This window comes from Hydra viridissima, unplaced genomic scaffold (assembly GCF_058129835.1).
Source record: "Hydra viridissima isolate aposymbiotic clone 2 unplaced genomic scaffold, HvirCarnegie_v1 scaffold_5, whole genome shotgun sequence".
NCBI lineage: Eukaryota > Metazoa > Cnidaria > Hydrozoa > Anthoathecata > Hydridae > Hydra > Hydra viridissima.
In genome coordinates this window covers 8321478-8340978 of record NW_028324304.1, presented here as the reverse complement: position 1 = coordinate 8340978, position 19501 = coordinate 8321478, and the positions used below count along the sequence as shown (strand labels likewise).

The 19501-nt window shown below is 29.5% G+C and overlaps 2 protein-coding genes and 1 long non-coding RNA gene across 8 annotated transcripts; 1 reads left to right on the top strand and 2 right to left on the bottom strand.

Annotated features, from left to right (window-relative positions):
* Nucleotides 1–429: 429 nt before the first annotated feature.
* On the bottom strand, nucleotides 430–8363 carry LOC145188795 (uncharacterized). Of its 2 annotated transcripts, none has more exons than XM_080065284.2 (5): nucleotides 8236–8363; nucleotides 3528–3563; nucleotides 2023–2880; nucleotides 1402–1694; nucleotides 430–1270 (listed from the first exon to the last, which is right to left on the bottom strand). In XM_080065284.2, the coding sequence occupies exons 2-5, from the start codon at nucleotides 3559–3561 to the stop codon at nucleotides 521–523; spliced, it is 1935 nt and encodes a 644-aa protein (XP_079921410.2). In that variant the 5' UTR covers nucleotides 3562–3563; nucleotides 8236–8363; the 3' UTR covers nucleotides 430–520. The 2 variants fall into 2 exon arrangements, with proteins under 2 accessions (XP_079921410.2, XP_079921408.2); XM_080065282.2 differs by lacking the exon at nucleotides 8236–8363 and adding an exon at nucleotides 4284–4635.
* Nucleotides 5465–19152, top strand: LOC145188796 (uncharacterized). 5 transcript variants are annotated; one of them, XR_016452325.1, is made up of 6 exons: nucleotides 5465–5549; nucleotides 7299–7422; nucleotides 14564–14612; nucleotides 15086–15166; nucleotides 15349–15421; nucleotides 16371–19152. It is a non-coding gene; the product is annotated as an uncharacterized LOC145188796 (long non-coding RNA). The 5 variants fall into 5 exon arrangements; XR_016452324.1 differs by lacking the exon at nucleotides 5465–5549 and adding an exon at nucleotides 6137–6354; XR_016452327.1 differs by lacking the exon at nucleotides 5465–5549 and adding an exon at nucleotides 7626–7849.
* Nucleotides 10790–15073, bottom strand: LOC149888423 (uncharacterized). The gene is made up of 6 exons (XM_090086788.1): nucleotides 15058–15073; nucleotides 12283–12575; nucleotides 12011–12125; nucleotides 11768–11822; nucleotides 11551–11686; nucleotides 10790–11367 (listed from the first exon to the last, which is right to left on the bottom strand). The coding sequence occupies exons 2-6, from the start codon at nucleotides 12508–12510 to the stop codon at nucleotides 11233–11235; spliced, it is 669 nt and encodes a 222-aa protein (XP_089942914.1). The 5' UTR covers nucleotides 12511–12575; nucleotides 15058–15073; the 3' UTR covers nucleotides 10790–11232.
* Nucleotides 19153–19501: the final 349 nt, after the last annotated feature.

The window sequence follows — 19501 nt, the reverse complement described above, 5'->3', positions numbered from 1 at the left end:
ATTTGCGTGCGTTTTCACTTACTTTCTGACAATTTAAAGCTCGTTTCCAGCCAGAACAATTTTCTGAAGGAAGAAAAGGATATTTTACATTCCAGGAAACAAAGCTTTCATACTTTGGCAACTGCGTACACCATAATCAGAAAGGTTTATTTCTTCAGAAAATTGTTTTGCCAAAAAGTTGGCTTTAAACAAACCTCCGAACACGTTTGTCGAAATTATGAATCACTTTGATACATCAGATTAAGAAAAAAAAAAGAACCTCTAGTAATTTAATGAGGATTGCGAATCGGAGAAAAATTTTAGAATTACGAAAGAAATATCAGTGTTAACTGCATCAATTAAATAAAACTTGAAGTTTGCGCTTGCGCATTACGTCTCGTTAATCGGCTCATTTAAATAAACATTTTTGTTACATAAAAATTACCGAAATCAATTTAAATTATTTTTAAAAAAATTCTACGAAATTCAATTTACAGGGAGAGGATTTTACTCAAAAAAAAAAAACAAATTCGAATTTTTTTCAATTTCCATGTGACACGTGACCGCCCCTTAAGGCAGCCATTGACTGACCCATCATTTTCATTGCAAGTTGATCAGGTCTTTGAAATTGCACAGTTTGCATTCCGTTATGTAATTGAGTTTGAAAATTAAACAAACTTTGTTGTCCTTGCAATGATGACAAAGTTGCGGCAAACACCGAATTTGTCGGCGATGAAGATCCTTGCATTACATTTTTCGGAACGGAAGGGAAAGTCATATTTAATCCAAAGGAAGAAGAGTTTGCTAAACCATTATTCCCGTTCGGTGTTAAACTTACAGCTTGTTGAAATGGTGTACCGTCCGATAAAACTCCGACAAAATTGTTCGACCAATTAAAATCCGCATTGTTTCCTAACCCATTAAGACCGCTATGAGTTAGGTTTCGATCGTTTTCAAAAGTCGGAGTAAAACACGTGACACCTTGGCCAGCTAAATTTTGTAACCCCGATAAAGTATTTATAGAGTTATTACCGTTCACCATGGAGTTCATGGCGTTCAGAGTTGCTAAAGAGTTCACATTACTTAATCCTGCTGTGTAAGCATTTAAGTTCAGGCCGCTTAAAGAGTTTGACCCGTTAGAGTATTGAGCGATATTTTGAAAGGAGTTTAATGCACCGTTTATTTGATTTAGAGCCGCATTCATGTTATTGACTGCTGCTACATTGTTTGAGTTTGGAAATACGTTGTACTTGTACCACGTGGGTGAAATCTTTTGCTGATTTATCCATTGCTAAAAAGAGAATTTTTTATAATAAACAAATAAATAATAGATATATTACCAAATAATAATGGCACTAAATATTTATTAACATTTATAAATTTCTAATATCTTTTTTTGCGGTTATAATTTTGAAAACTTACTTCATTCGACAACGGACTTTCGCTGAATCTTTTCCTCTTCATCTCTGGACTCAAGGATTCTGTGCGATTTCTTGACAGTTGCCGAACTTCTGATTTAATATTATTGTTTTCTTCCTTTCCGATTTCGCTCCGCATCCCAGATTCTTCCATGTGTCGTTTAAGTCCTCTGTGATCTAATATTTCGTGACTGTGAGACGTTAATTCGTGGTGGATGTCAACATCGTTTATATGGTGATGGTGCGAATCTGAATTCTCATTAGCGTGAGATAAACCAAGTTTTACAAGTCGATCATCTGAAAATTAAAAATGATAAGAAAAATAACAGTTTTAATTATAAAATAGTTTAAATTTATGAATAGGATGTAGGAACTGTAAGTATTAATTTAGAAATGTTAAATAAACATTAAACAGCTTTTTTAAAGATTATTGCAGCTTAAAACATGATTTTACTTCAATTATGTTTTTTTGTGGAATATATACTTTAATTATCGTGGTAACGTCTGTTATAATATATGTTAAAGTCTATTTTCTAGTAACGTCTGTTATAATATATGTTAAAGTCTATTTTGATTCTATTAAAAACTCTTTTTTGTTAATATACTTAAAAAAAAAAGACCCTACCTTCATGATAACTTTCGTCTTTTATATCTCCGCTAATAATATTAGAATTCGGTGAGATATCGTTGGATTGCAAAGCATGGTGAGAATGTATAGAAGGATCTTCGGCAAGTGGCGGTGGTAAATCATTACAAAGTCTATTTTGTAAGGCTTGTTCATGAAAATGTTGATTGGCCATGTGCTGCAGGGCCTCATTGTTATTTTTAAATTTTCTATCTGGCGAAAGTTGATTCACTGGTAGATTTATCAGCTGTTGCTGTTGCTGCTGCTGCATAGGGTTAGCCAGCATCGGGAAACCAGTGTTAAAAGCAAAAGGGAATTGTCCATAATTATTTTGATCCTGTTGATTTGAAGTCATACCGTTAAGACCATTAAAAGGTCCGAAATTTCCGAACGTGAACCCGTTCATCATGCCGAAACTATTGTTTTTAGAAAGTTCTTCTTGTTTGTATTTAGCTTCCTTAGTTTCCTTTTCCGCGGCATGATTGCGTAATATTCTGTTAATAGAGCTTACACTTGGTACGTTACCATTGTCACATATCCCTTCTGCCAACAAAGAATTACGAATTTCCCAAGCAAACATACAAGGGTTTTCCTCTTTTAACTTAACAATGCGACATACTACTTTTGGTGTGGCAACTTTTGGTTTGCTGCCTCCTATAGCACCTGGTCGCACGGACCCTGTTTCATAATAACGTCCTAGAATTTTGCTGACGCATCCGTGAGAAACTAACAATTGACGAGATATTTCTGAAGGTCTTACTCCGCATTGGGCCAGTTCAATGATACGATGTCTCATGTAATCAGGCAAAGGTCGACCATTGACAAAAACCCCACCCAATTGATTCACTCCACCAGGATCTAAGTCGTAAAAAAGCATTTCACACATTAATCAAGTCTTAAACCTATGTAAATAATGTTGCAATTTTTAAGTTTAGAAAATATTTCGATGTAGATGAACACTTATTTTATTGTTAAGAAAAAGATTACAAATCCGTCTTTATTCTTTTTCATTATGGAATTGTTAATAGCATTTTTTAGAAGTAAATTGTATTTCCAGAATACTTTAGTAAATAAACTGGTGTCCACTGATAATAATGGGTTGTAATATTTATTTCCATTGTTCTATACGGAACTGAATTTGTATTTTCTCAAGATGAATCTAATGAGAGACATACTGCCACGTTTAACTTTGCGAACATTTTCTTTAAACACCCTCCCCTGCTTTCAAAATGCCATTTACGCGTTTAAAAAATCAGGCGATGGGAAAAGAAAAGCAACATATAAATAAAACAAATTTTTCTTGATTCTGCGTTTTTAATTTAACTTACGATTTCACAAATTTGTTACAGGATGATTAAATTTAATTATGAAAACATTTTTTGAAGAGTTTGACGTTTGACGTTCAGATTGATCAGATATACATGAGGACAAATAGATATACATTCGAGCTTCCTCCATTTAAAAGAAATTTCAGAAATAGCCAGAAGATTAGATAAACCTCTTACCGTTGACTGAAAATTTTGTATCTTGAAATGGCATCGCTAAAATAAAATAAAAACAGAAATTAAAAAAAAATTATTTACAAATTTTTTTAAAAATTCATGCGGCTTGACACGTGACTTCCATGAGGTTACAGGTGACTTCCAAAAGTTTTTGAGATTTCTCCATTAAATTTTACGTGATTCCTTTTATTGACAATAAATAAAAATTTTTTTTGTAATGGGAAAAAGTTCTTCTGCTCACTAAAGGTTTTATAAGCAAGTTAAATACAGTGAGCTGACATTTTATAAATATGCTGCTGTTTTGCTTGGTATGAAAATACGATAAAATTTCGTGTTTAATTTCGCATTATTCGCAAAATTTAACGCGAGTTTTTAATGACACTATTAAGCTTTAAAAAATATAGCATTCTATTGTTATGCCTTGCAAAAACTTAAAAGTAAAAAACGTATAAAACGAAACATATCTCGAAAAATAAACAGAACGGAAACATAAATTAACTGCCGAATGTTTAAATTAGCGGCGTAATATTTTAATTTGATAAATTTTTATCGAAAAATAATATTTTAATTTACTTTTCATTGAAAAATAAACCAAATAAGAACAAGTAATTAAAAAAGATAAAGAAAATACGAAGAAGAAAAACGAAATTTTAATGATGAAGAAATAAACTAATTATAATAATTGTACATTGTTAAAAAATTCCAACGGCAATAAGAACAATAATACAACGGCGATTAAATTATGTAATAAAAATATACCTCTTTAGCGATATTATTTGCCGAATTTCCTATAAACATGACATCGTACCAATGACTTGAGTTCAAATGTGGGTGAAATGAGCCAGAATATTAATGAGTTTTAATATATTTATGCAAAAAGATTTCTTGCATAAATTATCATTTAGTATTCTAATAATTTGAAAGAATTATTTTCATTTTTCATAATGCTAGTAAATACCATCAACAAAATCTTACTTATAAGAACTTGAAATAAATTAACGCACTGCTTAGGAAAATGTTTTTTCGCGAAAAAACAAAAGGCTACATAAAAACGAAAAAACGCAGCCTAACGATAATAGATCTTCAACGATAACGATAATAGATCTTCAAGACACAATTTTTTTTTAACCGGTTGTCTTAGGCACATTTTCGAAAGCACATCTTGAGTACATAGCCTTTGAGAGGCGCAGCAACTTTCGATGATCTTTTGCGGGTGAAAATGCCGCAAAGGATAATGCTGAGTTTACTTCGCACCGAGCGTTGTTGAACTTTCATTAATTGGTGGACTAACGTTTAGTTGTGATGAAAGTTACCCTAAATTACTATCAAAAAAAAATTTTATAGAAAAAGAATTATTTTTTTCTAAAAACGGTAATGTGTTGGCAAGAGAGTTCGCTTTTCGACCCAAAGTTCGAGATTGCGTTCGGGTGACCACCCTGTGCCACGTCAAGCGCATTGCGCATTGACTTGCTCTGTAAAATATGGGAAACGAAGTTCTTCACGCCGGAATTTGAACATCTTAAAGTTTGCTAAAAATTTAGGAAACATCTTTTGTTAGATAACTTTTGACGTTTCTTATTTCAATTTCCAGGATTTTGAATATTCTAATTTGCTTATGTCTTTTGTAAATTATTTGCTCTTCTTTTGATTTTAGAGGTAAATTTTATTTTAAAGGAAAAACAAGCAAAGAAAAAAGTGTTTATTTTTGGTTTACTTTTTTAAAGTATTTCCATATAAAAAAATTTTTCTTCTTTAAAAATTACCTTACAAAGGCTTCACTTTAAGAGGAAGTAACGTAAGATTAAGGCCGTTGGCCTTTAAACATAGACAGTCATAAAACAAAAGGAGCTTGTTTATCACGCCTAAACTCAAAAAGAATCATGTTGAAAATTGTCTCCTTTGTTTAACAGTAAGTTTTTTGTTTTCATTGATGATCGTTTGGTTTAATGATCTTTTTTACGCTGGAATTTAATTTCTCTCACAGGATTTATTTCCGCAGAAAACGATAGAATGCGATAACTTGCTGTAAGTTTTCGAAAAATTTTGACATGTGATTTTATCTTACTCACCTGTATTTAAAATAATAAGAAATTCTTTGTAAAGAATTCCTCTTTGCGCTTGTTTCGACAAATAAAAACCTTTGATTATGTTTACAAAATGGTACGAGGACTATTTTACTTATTTAGAGACCTAATGACTTTTGTCGGCGATCTAAAAGTAATACTTCGCGTGCCTCTCAAACCAAATCAATTTTTAAATGTGAAGAAAAATGCTTGATTTAACTTAAAAAATCTAAATACAAGTTGTAAAGGAACATAGTCAGTTTTTTTAATCACTTACTTATTATTATATATATACATTACGCACACACAGACATATATATATACATATACATATATATATATGTGTGTGTGTGTGTGTGTGTGTGTGTGTGTGTGTGTGTGTGTGTGTGTGTGTGTGTGTGTGTGTGTGTGTGTGTGTGTGTGTGTGTGTGTGTGTGTGTGTGTGTGTGTGTGTGTGTGTGTGTGTGTGTGTGTGTGTGTGTGTGTGTGTATAGAGCAAAAAGAGATATTGCTTTAGCTCCAAAATTCGTTTGTCATCAACCATAAATAGTGATTTAGGGTTGATAACAAACGTGTATTTGTTGAAAGATCTTTTTTTTTTTTTAATGGAATCGCCAGTCAAAGTTAGAAAATATAAGCTGAATGAAATTGCTTTAAAAGTTTTCTACACGAAACAAATAGCATGGGAAACTAAATAAATGAGACGGATTGAAGCTAAGAATCTACATGTAATGTGATTTTGTAAACAACATGCCAACATCAGATAGGTCAGTGTCTCCCAGCCTTTTTTTATGATATTTTTATGTCCTTTGTATAAGTATACCTTGTTTTTAATATACAAAAATTAAATTTTTCACTGGAGAAGGTGAGAGCCGTCATACGGTTAGCTTAATCTTTTGTTCCCTGTGTAACGTGAACCTCGAGTTGGGAAACACCGAGATTTGTAGTAAGTGCTTTACATTTAAACGAGAGAAAAAAAGCATTGAAATGTCAATATAAAAACAAAATTTTGATATTTTGTGAAACTTTTTGTTTAAAACTAATTATTTCCTTAATTTTAAGGGTAAAAGGAAAAAAAATTAATTTTTAAAAATTTGGAGCATGCATTTGTTATTCAAATATTCACTCATCAATAAAATCAACTGATAAAACATAACATAGAAAACCGCCATCTTCAACGGCGTCGCGTTTTTAAATATACCAATCTTCATCTTTGTCACATTTTTTTTTCACTTCATTTTGATAGTGCAGATGAATTTTTTAATAATTCTATCTATTTTTTAATGCTACACTATATTCATAAAATCTCTTTTAATGAAATATAATTTTAATTAAAATGTTATTAAGATTTTGGTGACAAAGGGTTGGTATAAAAAGTAGGTATAATATTTGATACAATAATCGTTATGATAATGCGCTCATTACGATAATGTATACATTATAATATTGTATAACTAACATTCAGTGGAAACGTTTATTATTGAAGTTTAAATTTAAGTTAAATTTTAGCGATTAATGTTCCGTTTTATTTTATAAAATTTAAGAATTGATTATAACAAAGACCGGATCTGAAAAAATTTAAGTAATATTAATTTGTAATTGTTGTAAAGTGCACTACGCGTTAAAGTAAGAAACTCATCAAAACAATTTTAGGTCCTTTTTTTATATTTCCATTGTTTGGTTAACTCAGACGATGTTAATTTTCTGTTAGACGCTACGACGCAAGGATGCAACGCCGTTTTCTGCAACTGCAAATAATCAGTTTCATAGATCAGTAAACTTAACGAAATGATAACATTTCCCTTCTATCGTTCATGAACGGAAAAATCTATAAGGTAAATGTATAAAATGGATAGAAAGTAACTGATTTTCTACGTTGTAAATTAAATTGATGTAACTTGTTAAGTTACGCACTAACGTAAAAAATAACTTATTGGTATGGAAGTTTTCATTCCAAAATTTGTAAAAAGTATATATACATTAAAATTTATCTTCTCAATATTTATTTTCTTGAGAAGAATTCGGTTTAAAATTTTAGATTTTGATGGCTGTATTATTTTCCAGAGGCGACATGTTTTGTGAGTTTTCAGAGCCAAAAAGGTTTTGAAGCAAGACCGGTTTTCATTTTTATGGAGGAGTTGTAACTTGTATCTTTCAGGATTTTTTTCTTGCGTTTAATTTCTGTATATGGTGATGCCCAGAAAAAGAAAACATTGGTGGTGACTGGAACGAGAAAAAATCTTAATTTTTGTTAACTTTGAGGTAAACTTCAGGTTTTTTTATCTCGCTGTTTGAAATGCCTTTTATTAAACTTAAACTTATGGCAATCTCTTAAGGTTTTATATAACAACATCTTTACAAATGCATTTAATTTTTCTCGATCTCCTCACATGCCACTCTTCAATCATAATAAAGAGATCACTATGAGTATTTTTTGATGCTGTCAGGAGTGTGGCACATTAAATGTAAGCCGCATTCGAAACGTCATTCATTAGCTTAATAACATTTAATTAACCAAAGTGTGCAAACTAATTTTATTAGATCTTTTCATTAATTACGTCTAATAAGCAATTAAAACGCATTCCAAACAAAATTTAGATTACATATGATTAAACAAGGGTATAACGAGTTACATAAACTAGACGTACCGTCCAGAGTTGCTGTTTAAATTTGCTGGATAAAATGTGCGAAATCCTTCAGTGATCAAACCAAAAAGTCCCAGTAACCGCCCTTGAAATCGATCGAGGCCAATGAATATAGTTACTTTCAAAGGCAGTTTTAACATTCAATGATTTATTCTGCATAATTATGCAGATTTTAATACGCTTGATTTGGTAAACATTTAAAAGATTTCATTAAGGTGCAATTAATGCAAATGCAACTGCTACGGCTCGGTAATAAATCCGTTTTACCGTGCAAATTTATGACCGTTAGGCCATACAGCTATTCGCACAAAAACAAGGCCAATCTCAAAGCTTAAGCACACGAAAATTAATCGAGTGATGATTGACGTTTTGCAGCTAAAAACTAATGTTGGAAATAAAATTGCACAAAAAAATGATTTTTAATCAAAAAAACATGCTCAAAGTTTTTAAAATAAAAAATACATAACTTAGATTTATATCTTATCAAATGTGATAGATTAAATTTATTGGTAAGAACTATATTTGAACTTGAAAGCCCTGTCATCTAGACATCTTATTGATTGTAAAATCCTATATTTGGTCTAAAATGCACCCGTACTTTAAAAATAAATTCCATTTGTTGAAAATAATATTTGATAAGGAATTCATGCTCTGTTATTGTTTTGATTACTTTGGTTTGTTTTTTTTTCTTATGTCTCTTATTTTCAAATATCTCTCCTTTCTCAATACAAAAAATGGGCAAGTCAAAATAGTTGCATAAGATATCAAATGTAATTATCTCATTAAGTTCTGTGCAAAGTCCTTAAAAAATAAGCAGTTTGCTACAGCCTGACCTCGCCCAGGTGTGGCTAGATGGAGACTGTTTTAAGTTGAAAAACATTTTCGTGCTTTACGCATCACTGATTAATTGTTATGGTTCATTAGCTAGCTTTTTAAAATATAGCTTTTAGTTTCAAATTTTTATTTTACTTAAATTCATATTTATTTACACAACTAACAAATCTTCCTAATTTCACAGAACAAGTTTAATTATAAATCATGAGAGAAAAACACTGAAAAATTGTAGCGAAATGTGAAATCAGAGTATTATTTCCTTCAGTGCAACACGTTAATGATTGTTTGACTAAACCCTGGGAACAAGGTTGAATGATTCAGTTGTAGCAGGCAATTAAAATAAGACTTGCAGGAAAAAAGAGTTGGAAACTAAATCAAAAAATCTTTTGTTTCATACTTTAAACTTTTAAAACGGTCATCAAAAAGTTTCAAAGTTCACAGTTTCAAACTTTTAATGTCTACTTGTCGTTTAATAAGTTTTTCAGACGAAGAAATGACATTGTAGAGATAAAATAGTCGAAACGAAGAAAAACGATTTGAAACGAGGAACTAAGTCAGTTTACTGTGAAAAAACAGTTCAAACTGTTTTTTTTGCTGCGAATAGCATATTGAACATTATAGTTTTTGACTTTATTTTGGTTATTGGTCTGGTACTTAAAAACAGGAGGAAGCACAATGAAAAATTTTCGGCAGCATTTTTCATAGCGAGCTATGTTTCCAGAAATTAAACTAGAGACTTCTTACTTAAATAAGTCTTTTAACGTTAACAACTTTCCAACTTTTCTAAATTTAAAGGATGAAAGTTCTAAAAATAACTTTACACTTTATGAGAGGAACACATTGGTGATTAACATTTTGAACTCATTTATTCATTAAACTTTTCAGCAAAAAATGCTGAAAATTTAATGAACAAATAATGATTTAAAGAAAATTAAAGTAATGACAAATATAACTATTTGCTCGTTAGTTGTTTAAAAAAGCTGTTGAATATGTGTGTGTGTGTATGTGTGTATGCGTGTATGTTTGCATGTGTGTATGTGTGTATGTTTGCATGTGTGCATGTGCGTATATGTTTGCATGTGCGTATGTGTAATAAGTAAAATTAAGATAATACATGTTATGAAGATGAGATGTTAGAGTTTTTAAAGGAGATTAAGAAGTGAAGTTTTCGGACAATATTTCTGTTTGCCCCTAACTTATTCTGTCTCTCAAGTATTTAAAATTTAAAAGAAGCGGTATTAAAAAATCTACCAAAATCTTCTTAAAAGAGGATCTACAAAAATATTTTCTTGATTGGATGATGTCTTATATAAAAGCATGAAAATCTTTTGTTGCGCAAACCTAAAAATGTTTATAGTGAGTGCTTCTTCTAAAAATGTAAGTTGAGAAACTTGGACAATATTTCTATTTATTTTTACTAATGCATATATACATAAGGTGGTGCTTTATTCATTCAAGATTTCGAGGTGACACCTTTTGAGGTGCTTGTGGTTTCGAGTTAATAAACTAAATGCTAGTAAAGTTGTTGTAGAACGTTTGCTTTTTTTTATTTCAAGCAATCAATATATTAAACTTCTTTAAAGACATTTTACGTCTTTTTTTGTTTTATTGTTTTTATAATAGTATTCTGATTTGTAAAAGAAATTATTAAAAAAGGCAATCAAAATGGTAAAAAATGAAACTATTAATCGTTGAATAACAAGACAAAAAAATAAGCAGTTCGTTTCAATTTTTTCAAATTTATTTAAATTCTGATAAATAAAAGAAAATCAAAAAAATAATCCTTTGATTTCTTGAATTATTTTATTTCTTTAAACAAAGAATAATTAAATGTATCTGAAATATAAAACGGAGATCAAATATTTGATAAAATATTTGATAAAATATAATACATAATTCTAGCAGTCAATTACAGGAGAGAATATCCCGACATTGACAAATAAATAGAGCACTCATTAAAAGCAAGTGAGTCATTAAAGAATTTTTTTTTTCTGTAATATTTTGAAATCCACCATTATCTAGCGCATTTTCCCTGGAAATAGCGTTATTTGGAGAGGATGGCAAAATGACTAAAAACATCAGCCGATGGAGAATTGAAGAACTTTTTAGTGCTTGTTAAAGTCAGTTTAAGGTTGTTGTCTCGATGCGCAGTATGGTAAGTACTATTTATAGTGAAGGATATTCATATGAAGAAGGATGCACTATAAACTGAGCAGGAATCTGGTTAAAGTGAGCTGAAGAATTGAGATTACTTGAGACTAGTTGAGAGCACATTGTATGTGCAACATTTTGGCGGTAGATCTAAAGAAAGCGATATTGATTTTTAGAAATAAATTTTATGGTTATCCAAGTCATTAATTGTGAGTTGCTGCTCCTAAAAAATAAAGGTCTGAAAAATTTATATTCTAAAGTGTTTTACAGAATACTTAATAAAAATCATGTATACTGTATGTAAGCGTTAGTTCATATTTTTAAACATTGTACCTGCTCTTCGATTGCATTTACAAAAATGTATTGGATTGGCTGATGATGAGTTGGCACGACTGAGTAATATTGATTACCAAATAACGTTGAAGCATTAGGTTCAACATAAAAATTCTCTACTAAAACTTTAGCATTGCTAAAGTTAAAAAAAAATTCAATTTTAAACATGTTTTAAGAGTTTCAACTAACAAAAAGTCAATCGTTTTAAAATACGAACCTGACTTGGTTACGCACTTGAGAAGCTACATTTGATGCAAATTCATTATTTTTTACTAAAATGAAAACTTGTAGCTTATACTTTTTAAAAACTTACAAAAATTCAAAACTTGCAATTTTCTCATAATCAAGAAGTCTAAGATTCTAGTTTCTTAAAGCTTAACGTTTTCCTGGCCTGACGTTTACTTGCATCGAAAAAATCAACAAGGAAGATTTTAAAACGCAAATATAATCTCGTTCTTACTTGCTTTTTTCTTTTCTCCTATGTAGGCAAAATTTACGTTACATTTTCGGCCATCTAACTTAGGCGACTTATTTACAGTTGCCTTTAACGAACTCTCGTGTGTTGTCATCGTTACCTCCAAAAAAATATTTCCTTAAGATATAAAGCTAAAATTAAAACCATTCACCAAGTATTTGGTAAAAACCTCAACAACTTGTAGCATTCTTAGTTATTGCAATTGTATTATAGTTACTAATAACCCTCGTAATGACTTACAAAATCAACAAACTTACAAATCCGTATCCTTTAGAAAACCCGTTATTACGATCTCTTATGATCACGGCTTCTTTAATATCGCCGAATTTTGAAAAGTACTCAACCAACACTCGGTCTTCAGAAGAAAATTTCAATCCCCCAACGAACAACCTTGTTTTTCGTCGCAACACTTCTTCTATGGTCAAACCATCTTGGTTCAAATCTAGTTCTTGGTAAATGTCGTTTAGATTAACTTGAGACTGCATTCTTGAATAAGTTTTTTACACTGATCTTCAAGCTTGATGGATGTAAGCTTAAGGCATAAGTTTACCTTGTAATAAAGGGATCAGTTATTGAAAATTCTATAACATTTTAAAATTTTGTGAGAAACTAAAAAGAAAAAAAAAAAGAAAAGAATAATGCTAAACAAATAAATATCCTATAAAAAAACAAAAATGAAAATAAAAAAAAAAAAAGCTTAATAATCGTAATTATATTATTCATTACTCAACCTATATTCACTCTAGCGAAAGGTTGGCAGCGGAAAATTTTATTTTATGAACTGTAGCCTTTATTGGAATTAAATTGACATTCTCACGATTTGCAACTTCCTAAACGATTTATCGTATTTTGCTAACAAAATGTCTGATTGTAAGTCCAGAAAATGATTTAAAAATTCGTCTTGAATATTTTTACAGATCTTTCTTACTAAGTTTGTTAATTTATAAGGATTAGTTTTATAAAAATGAAACAAATTTGAAAGATTTTTTTTTGAGTTGCCGTTGTGTAAATAGAACCAGCTTTAAACTTCTGATTGAAGAATAAATGAACAAATCCCATTATTATGCTTGAAAGACCTTTGATCTCTGAAAAGACGATTCAATATAATTATAGTAAAAATTATTTGTTTTTATAGATGTTTCTGCTCCAGATATTTTTATTATAATTACATACTAGGAGATAATTCTGTAGTAAGAGCTTATCCTACTTTTAAGAAGCAAGAGGTTCTGCTTTATCACGGACAATTTCAAGCCTCTCAGATTACTGAGCTCTTCTCGGCCAAATATTCGCGGAACTTTGTCTACATCATCAAGATCATCATGTGGTCTGGATATGCTAAAAAGTTTTGTTTTTTGCTAGATATTTTGTTCAATCTCCAGACTTCACTCTCCCGATAAACATTGGACGTCCTTATACGTCCGTTGAACAAACAAAACTGGTCAGTTTTCTTCGTCCACCGGACGTCTAAAGACGTCCAATGTTTAATGGGTTGTTTCATAGACTCGATTCCAGCTTGCGGAGGAACGAGGATTGGAAAATTATTTCTATGTACTATTAGCCTAAAAGCTGATGAAATTAATTTGTCACATTTAAACAGATTGTCGTACGTTGCCAGTAAACTCATAATTACTTTTTGTGGTATTGAGCAAAAGAAAATTTGTTCCTGTTAAACTGATTATGATAATTTGCCTTATTAATTCTGCAGCACTAAAATTCCTAAAGATAGCAACTGGTGTTTCAGATATGGTATCACATAGCAATATAAAAAATCATCTGATCTAGAGTAATGTTTAGAATATTTCACTGTTTTCACTAATCTTGATCACATGTTACTTGTGATCACGAATAATTATAGAAATGAAGTAAAATGGCCGTCAGTGACGTATTGTTTAACAGATTTCAAATAGAATTCCAACTTTGATTAAAAAAATTGTCGAATTAAAATGCCAGTACATTTTTTAAATGGAAAAACTTTAATCCAGTTCGTTTGAAGAAAATAAAGCTGATCCGTAGTATTACTAAAGAGAATAGTTAAAAAATATAACTAATTAAAATTTTTGAAGTTATCCCATGAAATTTTATAGAAATGGGTTGAAAATATGACTTGTGTTTTTCTTACAGGCCTGTGTCTAATAAAAGCGCTCTATTTCTTGCCAATCTCAAAAAAATGTAGACTATATTAAGCATCGCAGCGTCACTCTGATTTGAAAAGATAATTATCAATTCTAAAAAGCAGACAAACGTCAATCACAGAGCTTCAATCGCTGCGAAATAAGTTTAAAAAATAAGTAAATTTTTAAAAACATTTTTCAGTCGTTTGCTTTCATAAAACTGAAAGAGTTTTTTTTAGGCGTTGAATTTTCTTATATCATTTTTTTACAAATACAAGTTTATAAATTTGGCTAAAATTTGTGATGTGTGTTGTCTGCAATATACTTATAACAGGATCTAATAATTTCTATATCCATAATTGTTTAATAAGATTCAACACAGGACTCAACACTTGACATTTTCTTTTTTTTTTTTTTTTTTACTTAGATGAAGCAGTTATTTCTCATTTTGGTACTTTTGTTTCTGACGTTTACAGGTATGCGACATTTTTTCTCTAAATTTTATAAATGAGTATCTCAAAGGTCCTAAACTTAACTAAGCTTCAAGGGTGCTAAGTTATTAACAAAATTAAACACATTTCCATTGGCTTTATAATTTATAACAACAGCACTTTTTTCGCAGCTATATTATCAAATTTCAAATATCAACCGAAGTTTCTTTTCGTAGCACCAATTTTTACTAAATTTAAAACGGCCTTAATATTTCCGGCAATAGTTACAGTAATTTTTTTTTCATTAATTAATTTACAGCATTTTGCGATAAGCTCGTGGTGTAAATTGTATAATAAGTCCTTCTTAAGGACTACCTAGAAATTTTTTTTAATTGATAAACTCTATGAAATAAGAAGTGGAGTTATGTGGTAAAGTTATGTACATTCTTTTTTAAAAATTTACTTTAAAATGTAAATTTATTTTTGTTACTTGATGTTGCTTCTTGTTGTCGTTTTAGTGTGTAAATCACAAGAAGGTTTATTCTGGGAAAATGACTTCAAAGCTGAAACAAAAAATATAAAAAATTATAATTTAAAAGGTTAGTTGAAAGTTATCAAGATTTAGGTTGATGAGGTAGATGAAATAAGGAAAAAGGTAGTGAGGTTTAAGAAGGATTTTAATTATTTGAATCGAAGTTTTAATTATGTGAATCGAAGTTTTAATTATGTGAATCGAAGTTTTAATTATGTGAATCGAAATTTTTAAGTTAACATCTTTTAGGTGATAAATTTATGGACAATCTCGTTGAAAACGTTGTTGATCAAGTCTTGAAAGAAATAATGAAAGAGAAATGGTAAAACTATATATATATATATATATATTTGACATAGGCAGAATTTTGTAGCTAGCGGAAGAAGAGGGGGTCCAGTGATTTCTTTTGGAGTGGGTTAAAATGGGTTTGGGTTTGCGAATTTTTTCTTATTTTATTAGTATGAAAAAACTAAGAAACTTGCTGAATATATATCTAGCTCATTCTCATCTGAAATTTTGGGGAATTTCTGTATGCATGCATGCATGCATGAATGTATATATGTATGTATGTATGTATGTATGTATGTATGTATGTATGTATGTATGTATGTATGTATGTATGTATGTATGTATGTATGTATGTATGTATGTATGTATGTATGTATGTATGTATGTATGTATGTATGTATGTATGTATGTATGTATGTATGTATGTATGTATGTATGTATGTATGTATGTATGTATGTATGTATGTATGTATGTATGTATGTATGTATGTATGTATGTATGTATGTATGTATGTATGTATGTATGTATGTATGTATGTATGTATGTATGTATCTATGTATCTATGTATGTATGTATGTATGTATGTATGTATGTATGTATGTATGTATGTATGTATGTATGTATGTATGTATGTATGTATGTATGTATGTATGTATGTATGTATGTATGTATGTATGTATGTATGTATGTATGTATGTATGTATGTATGTATGTATGTATGTATGTATGTATGTATGTATGTATGTATGTATGTATGTATGTATGTATGTATGTATGTATGTATGTATGTATGTATGTATGTATGTATGTATGTATGTATGTATGTATGTATGTATGTATGTATGTATCTATGTATGTATGTATCTATGTATGTATGTATCTATGTATGTATATATCTATGTATGTATGTATCTATGTATCTATGTATGTATCTATGTATGTATGAATTTACAAATATTCTCTACACCTTATATTTTCATAGAAATGGATTGAGAATAAAGAATCTATTTGATTACCCCCTGGTTTTGCTCGGAGATTTTAATCATTAACCATCATTATTCAAGCATTTAAAAAAATTCGTTAAAATTATTCTAGATAAAAAGTGTTTATTGTCTTTCAGTTGTTTTTGACACAAGAACCTAATTGAGTTATATCTTCCAGCCTACGACATATTCTAATTAAGTTATAACTTGCAAGCCTCGACTTAGAAAACCGTTTAAAGATATCTTAAGATCGATTATCTTACAACTTATAAAAGCTTGTAAAAGAAAAATATTTTCAAAGGAATTCTTAAATTTTTTTGTGATCTTTGAAACTTATGATTTATGAAACAATGAATAAGCAGACTTGTTAATTTTAGTAAAATGTGGTTGAATTGTTTACAGAACAAAACTCTGTTAGTTTACAGAATAAAACTCTGTTAGTTTACAGAATAAAACTCTGTTAGTTTACAGAATAAGACTCTGTTAGTTTACAGAATAAGACTCTGTATCGTGTATTGAAGCTCGTAATTCGGCTTGATTCAGGGGTTCTTTTTAATGGATTAAATTTTATTCAAAAACTTTATTGCAATAACCTTTTTGTTATTTCAGTTGTAATAATTACCAATAAAAAAATATTAAATGAATAGATTACGGCTTAAAATGAATTGTCTACCTTCTTAAAATGTGAATATCCAATGTTTGATCTAATGATACCTCGAGTTGTTATAGGATCATCCACGGGTTGAACCAAAATTAATTCATTATCTATGGGAAATTCTACGAGCTTTTAAGAGCGCTTTTAATTACTACTCTTGAAAAACTGACGAAAAGAACGCCACTTTTATGTAAAACTATCCATCAAGGAGAATGGAGAATTTTTTGAAGAAAAAATGTTGAAATCAAATTTTACTTATTTTCAAACTATTTTCTAATGAAATCGTTTTCACATAATCAATGAAGTAATATTTTTTCATGAAATAAATTTCTGTTTGTGCAAAAAATTATTATTCATTACAATAAATTATTATTCATCGAAATAAATTCATGGAGTTAAATGTGTTAACACTTTTTAATTCTTCTTTTTGTTGAAAAAAGTTAAATTTTTTGTTGTATACTTTTTCACTTTGAGTGCTGATTTAAATGTTAAATAAGTTAAATTATTAAGGGAGAAAAGCGAAAGTTTTTTCTAAAATATACAAATCATTTGGTATTGTAGTCGGTTCAAGCGAGCAAACATTTACTCCATTTTGGCGTTTTTGTTCTTCGGGTTAAATATATATTAAGATATCGCGTAAAAAGTGACAAATTAACAGAAAAACAAATTTAGCATAGATTAAGCTTGATTGGATAACGTTAAGTCGTACCTCATCGGTCCTGAAGTCTCAAAAAGCACCTGAAATGTAGTTACAACTACTATCCTTAAAAATATTTTAGTTTTCGCTCTTAAAAACTACTTCAAATAAATTTGCTAAAGAATAAGTGAAAAAATTGTCAAGTCCAAGAAAAAATGCAGAAAGAAACAACCATGAGAAAACAGACGTAGTCTGACTTTAAAATTGATTGCTCTATTTTTTTCCTTCGTAGAGTCCATTTATCATTATCTTTATTACTAGTATTTATACATGCTGATATGACTTTTAATTTTCATCGTTTTTTTTTTCTTTTCTAAAATACATGGATGTAAAGATTCAGGTAGAGTTGATTGAGGTGATAAAAGTATTCAGCAATTTGCTATAAAAGTTACTGACTTTTTCTTCATTTTTAGTAATATACAAATTTTCGAGATATCTGAATACCACAGGGGATAAAAGACGTGTCACAACTTTTGAGAAATGTGGATTTTAAAAATCGAAAGTATTTTATTCTTTTTTTATGATGCAGTGCTTTTAACTGCTCTTAATGATGACATAGCTGATTTTTTAACTTGTTTGCAAAGTTAGATCAATATTATTTTATTAGAACAACTTATTTAGGTAGAAAATAAGGGAGATAACAAAAATTATTTAATTTAGTTACTTCATCTATATTTATAGACTAAAAGTCTGAAACAAAACCTTAAAAAATTAGCAATAATACCTTTATTAATTAAACGTACAATACAGAGTAATTGTTATTTTCATCGTTCTTTTAGGCTGATTTGTGACGAAAGCATCTTAAGTGTTTTTTTCGTCATCATCAGAGTTTTGCTTGATCAAAACTAAAGCAAAAGAAGCCATGTTATATTAGATAATATCTTATCTTAGATAACTTTATGAAACTTTGTTTATAACAGATGATGGTTTTAACAAACCTTGGTCGCGACTGTTCAAGGCTTTGCGGATAATGTATACTTTGCTTTCTCCCACAAATATAGAACTTCCTGGTTTGTGAACCTTGTAGTTTCTCCAGTGTTCTTAATGCAAATCGTAAGACAGCATAAAGACCATTGGTCATGAAAACTTAGTAGAAAAAAGGGTTTTGTTTTTGCTTTTTTTTTTCTTTTAATACAAAACTTGTCAAAAATTATATCACGGCTAAAGTCGTTACTTTACTAATTTTCAAACGATAATCAAATTGTTAAAATTTAAAACTCATTTGCTGATGATGAACGAATAAGCGCTATCAAATGAAGCTTTTTCTTCTATTAGTTTGCAACCATTCTAGTGTACATCAAGCGCCAACTTGGCGTGCTTAACTGTTAGAAATATTTTAAAACTGGAATGTCTTTATCTATTTTACTTATCAACTTTAAGTTGAGTATATTAAATTTACGTATAATTTTTTCATCAAAAAAAAAATAAAGACTTTTTCACAAAGATCATTTAAAAAAAAAGGATGAGAGGAGGAGGATGTGGTGCCTTAGTATTCTTTTACTAGAATTTTTTTATTGAAAGTTTTTTGACTGCGCCAAAGCTTACTTTTTTTTTTTCTTTTTTTTTTCCAGGTTTGTGCAATTTTTTTGTTAGCCTAAAGAGAAATATTTAAAAAAATAGTGATAATTTATTTTATTTCTCGATATATTTTTGCTCGATATTTCATTGACAGCATATAATTTCATTAAACTTAACTTCAATTTAAAAATAGACTATAAAATTAAATAACGGATTTTTTTTGTTGCCATATCATTTAATCCGAATATTTAAATCGGATT

Excerpts from the sequence above, each read along its gene's own strand:
- LOC145188795 (XM_080065284.2), bottom strand. The coding sequence starts at position 3,561 with ATGCCATTTCAAGATACAAAATTTTCAGTCAACG. Across the intron at positions 2,881-3,527 it reads TACAAAATTTTCAGTCAACG|ATCCTGGTGGAGTGAATCAA; the intron begins GTAAGAGGTTTA and ends TTTACGACTTAG. Across the intron at positions 1,271-1,401 it reads AAAGTCCGTTGTCGAATGAA|CAATGGATAAATCAGCAAAA; the intron begins GTAAGTTTTCAA and ends TTCTCTTTTTAG.
- LOC149888423 (XM_090086788.1), bottom strand. The coding sequence starts at position 12,510 with ATGCAGTCTCAAGTTAATCTAAACGACATTTACCAAGAACTAGATTTG. Across the intron at positions 11,823-12,010 it reads AGGAGAAAAGAAAAAAGCAA|TAAAAAATAATGAATTTGCA; the intron begins GTAAGAACGAGA and ends TTTTCATTTTAG. Across the intron at positions 11,368-11,550 it reads TAAATGCAATCGAAGAGCAG|ATCTACCGCCAAAATGTTGC; the intron begins GTACAATGTTTA and ends CGCTTTCTTTAG.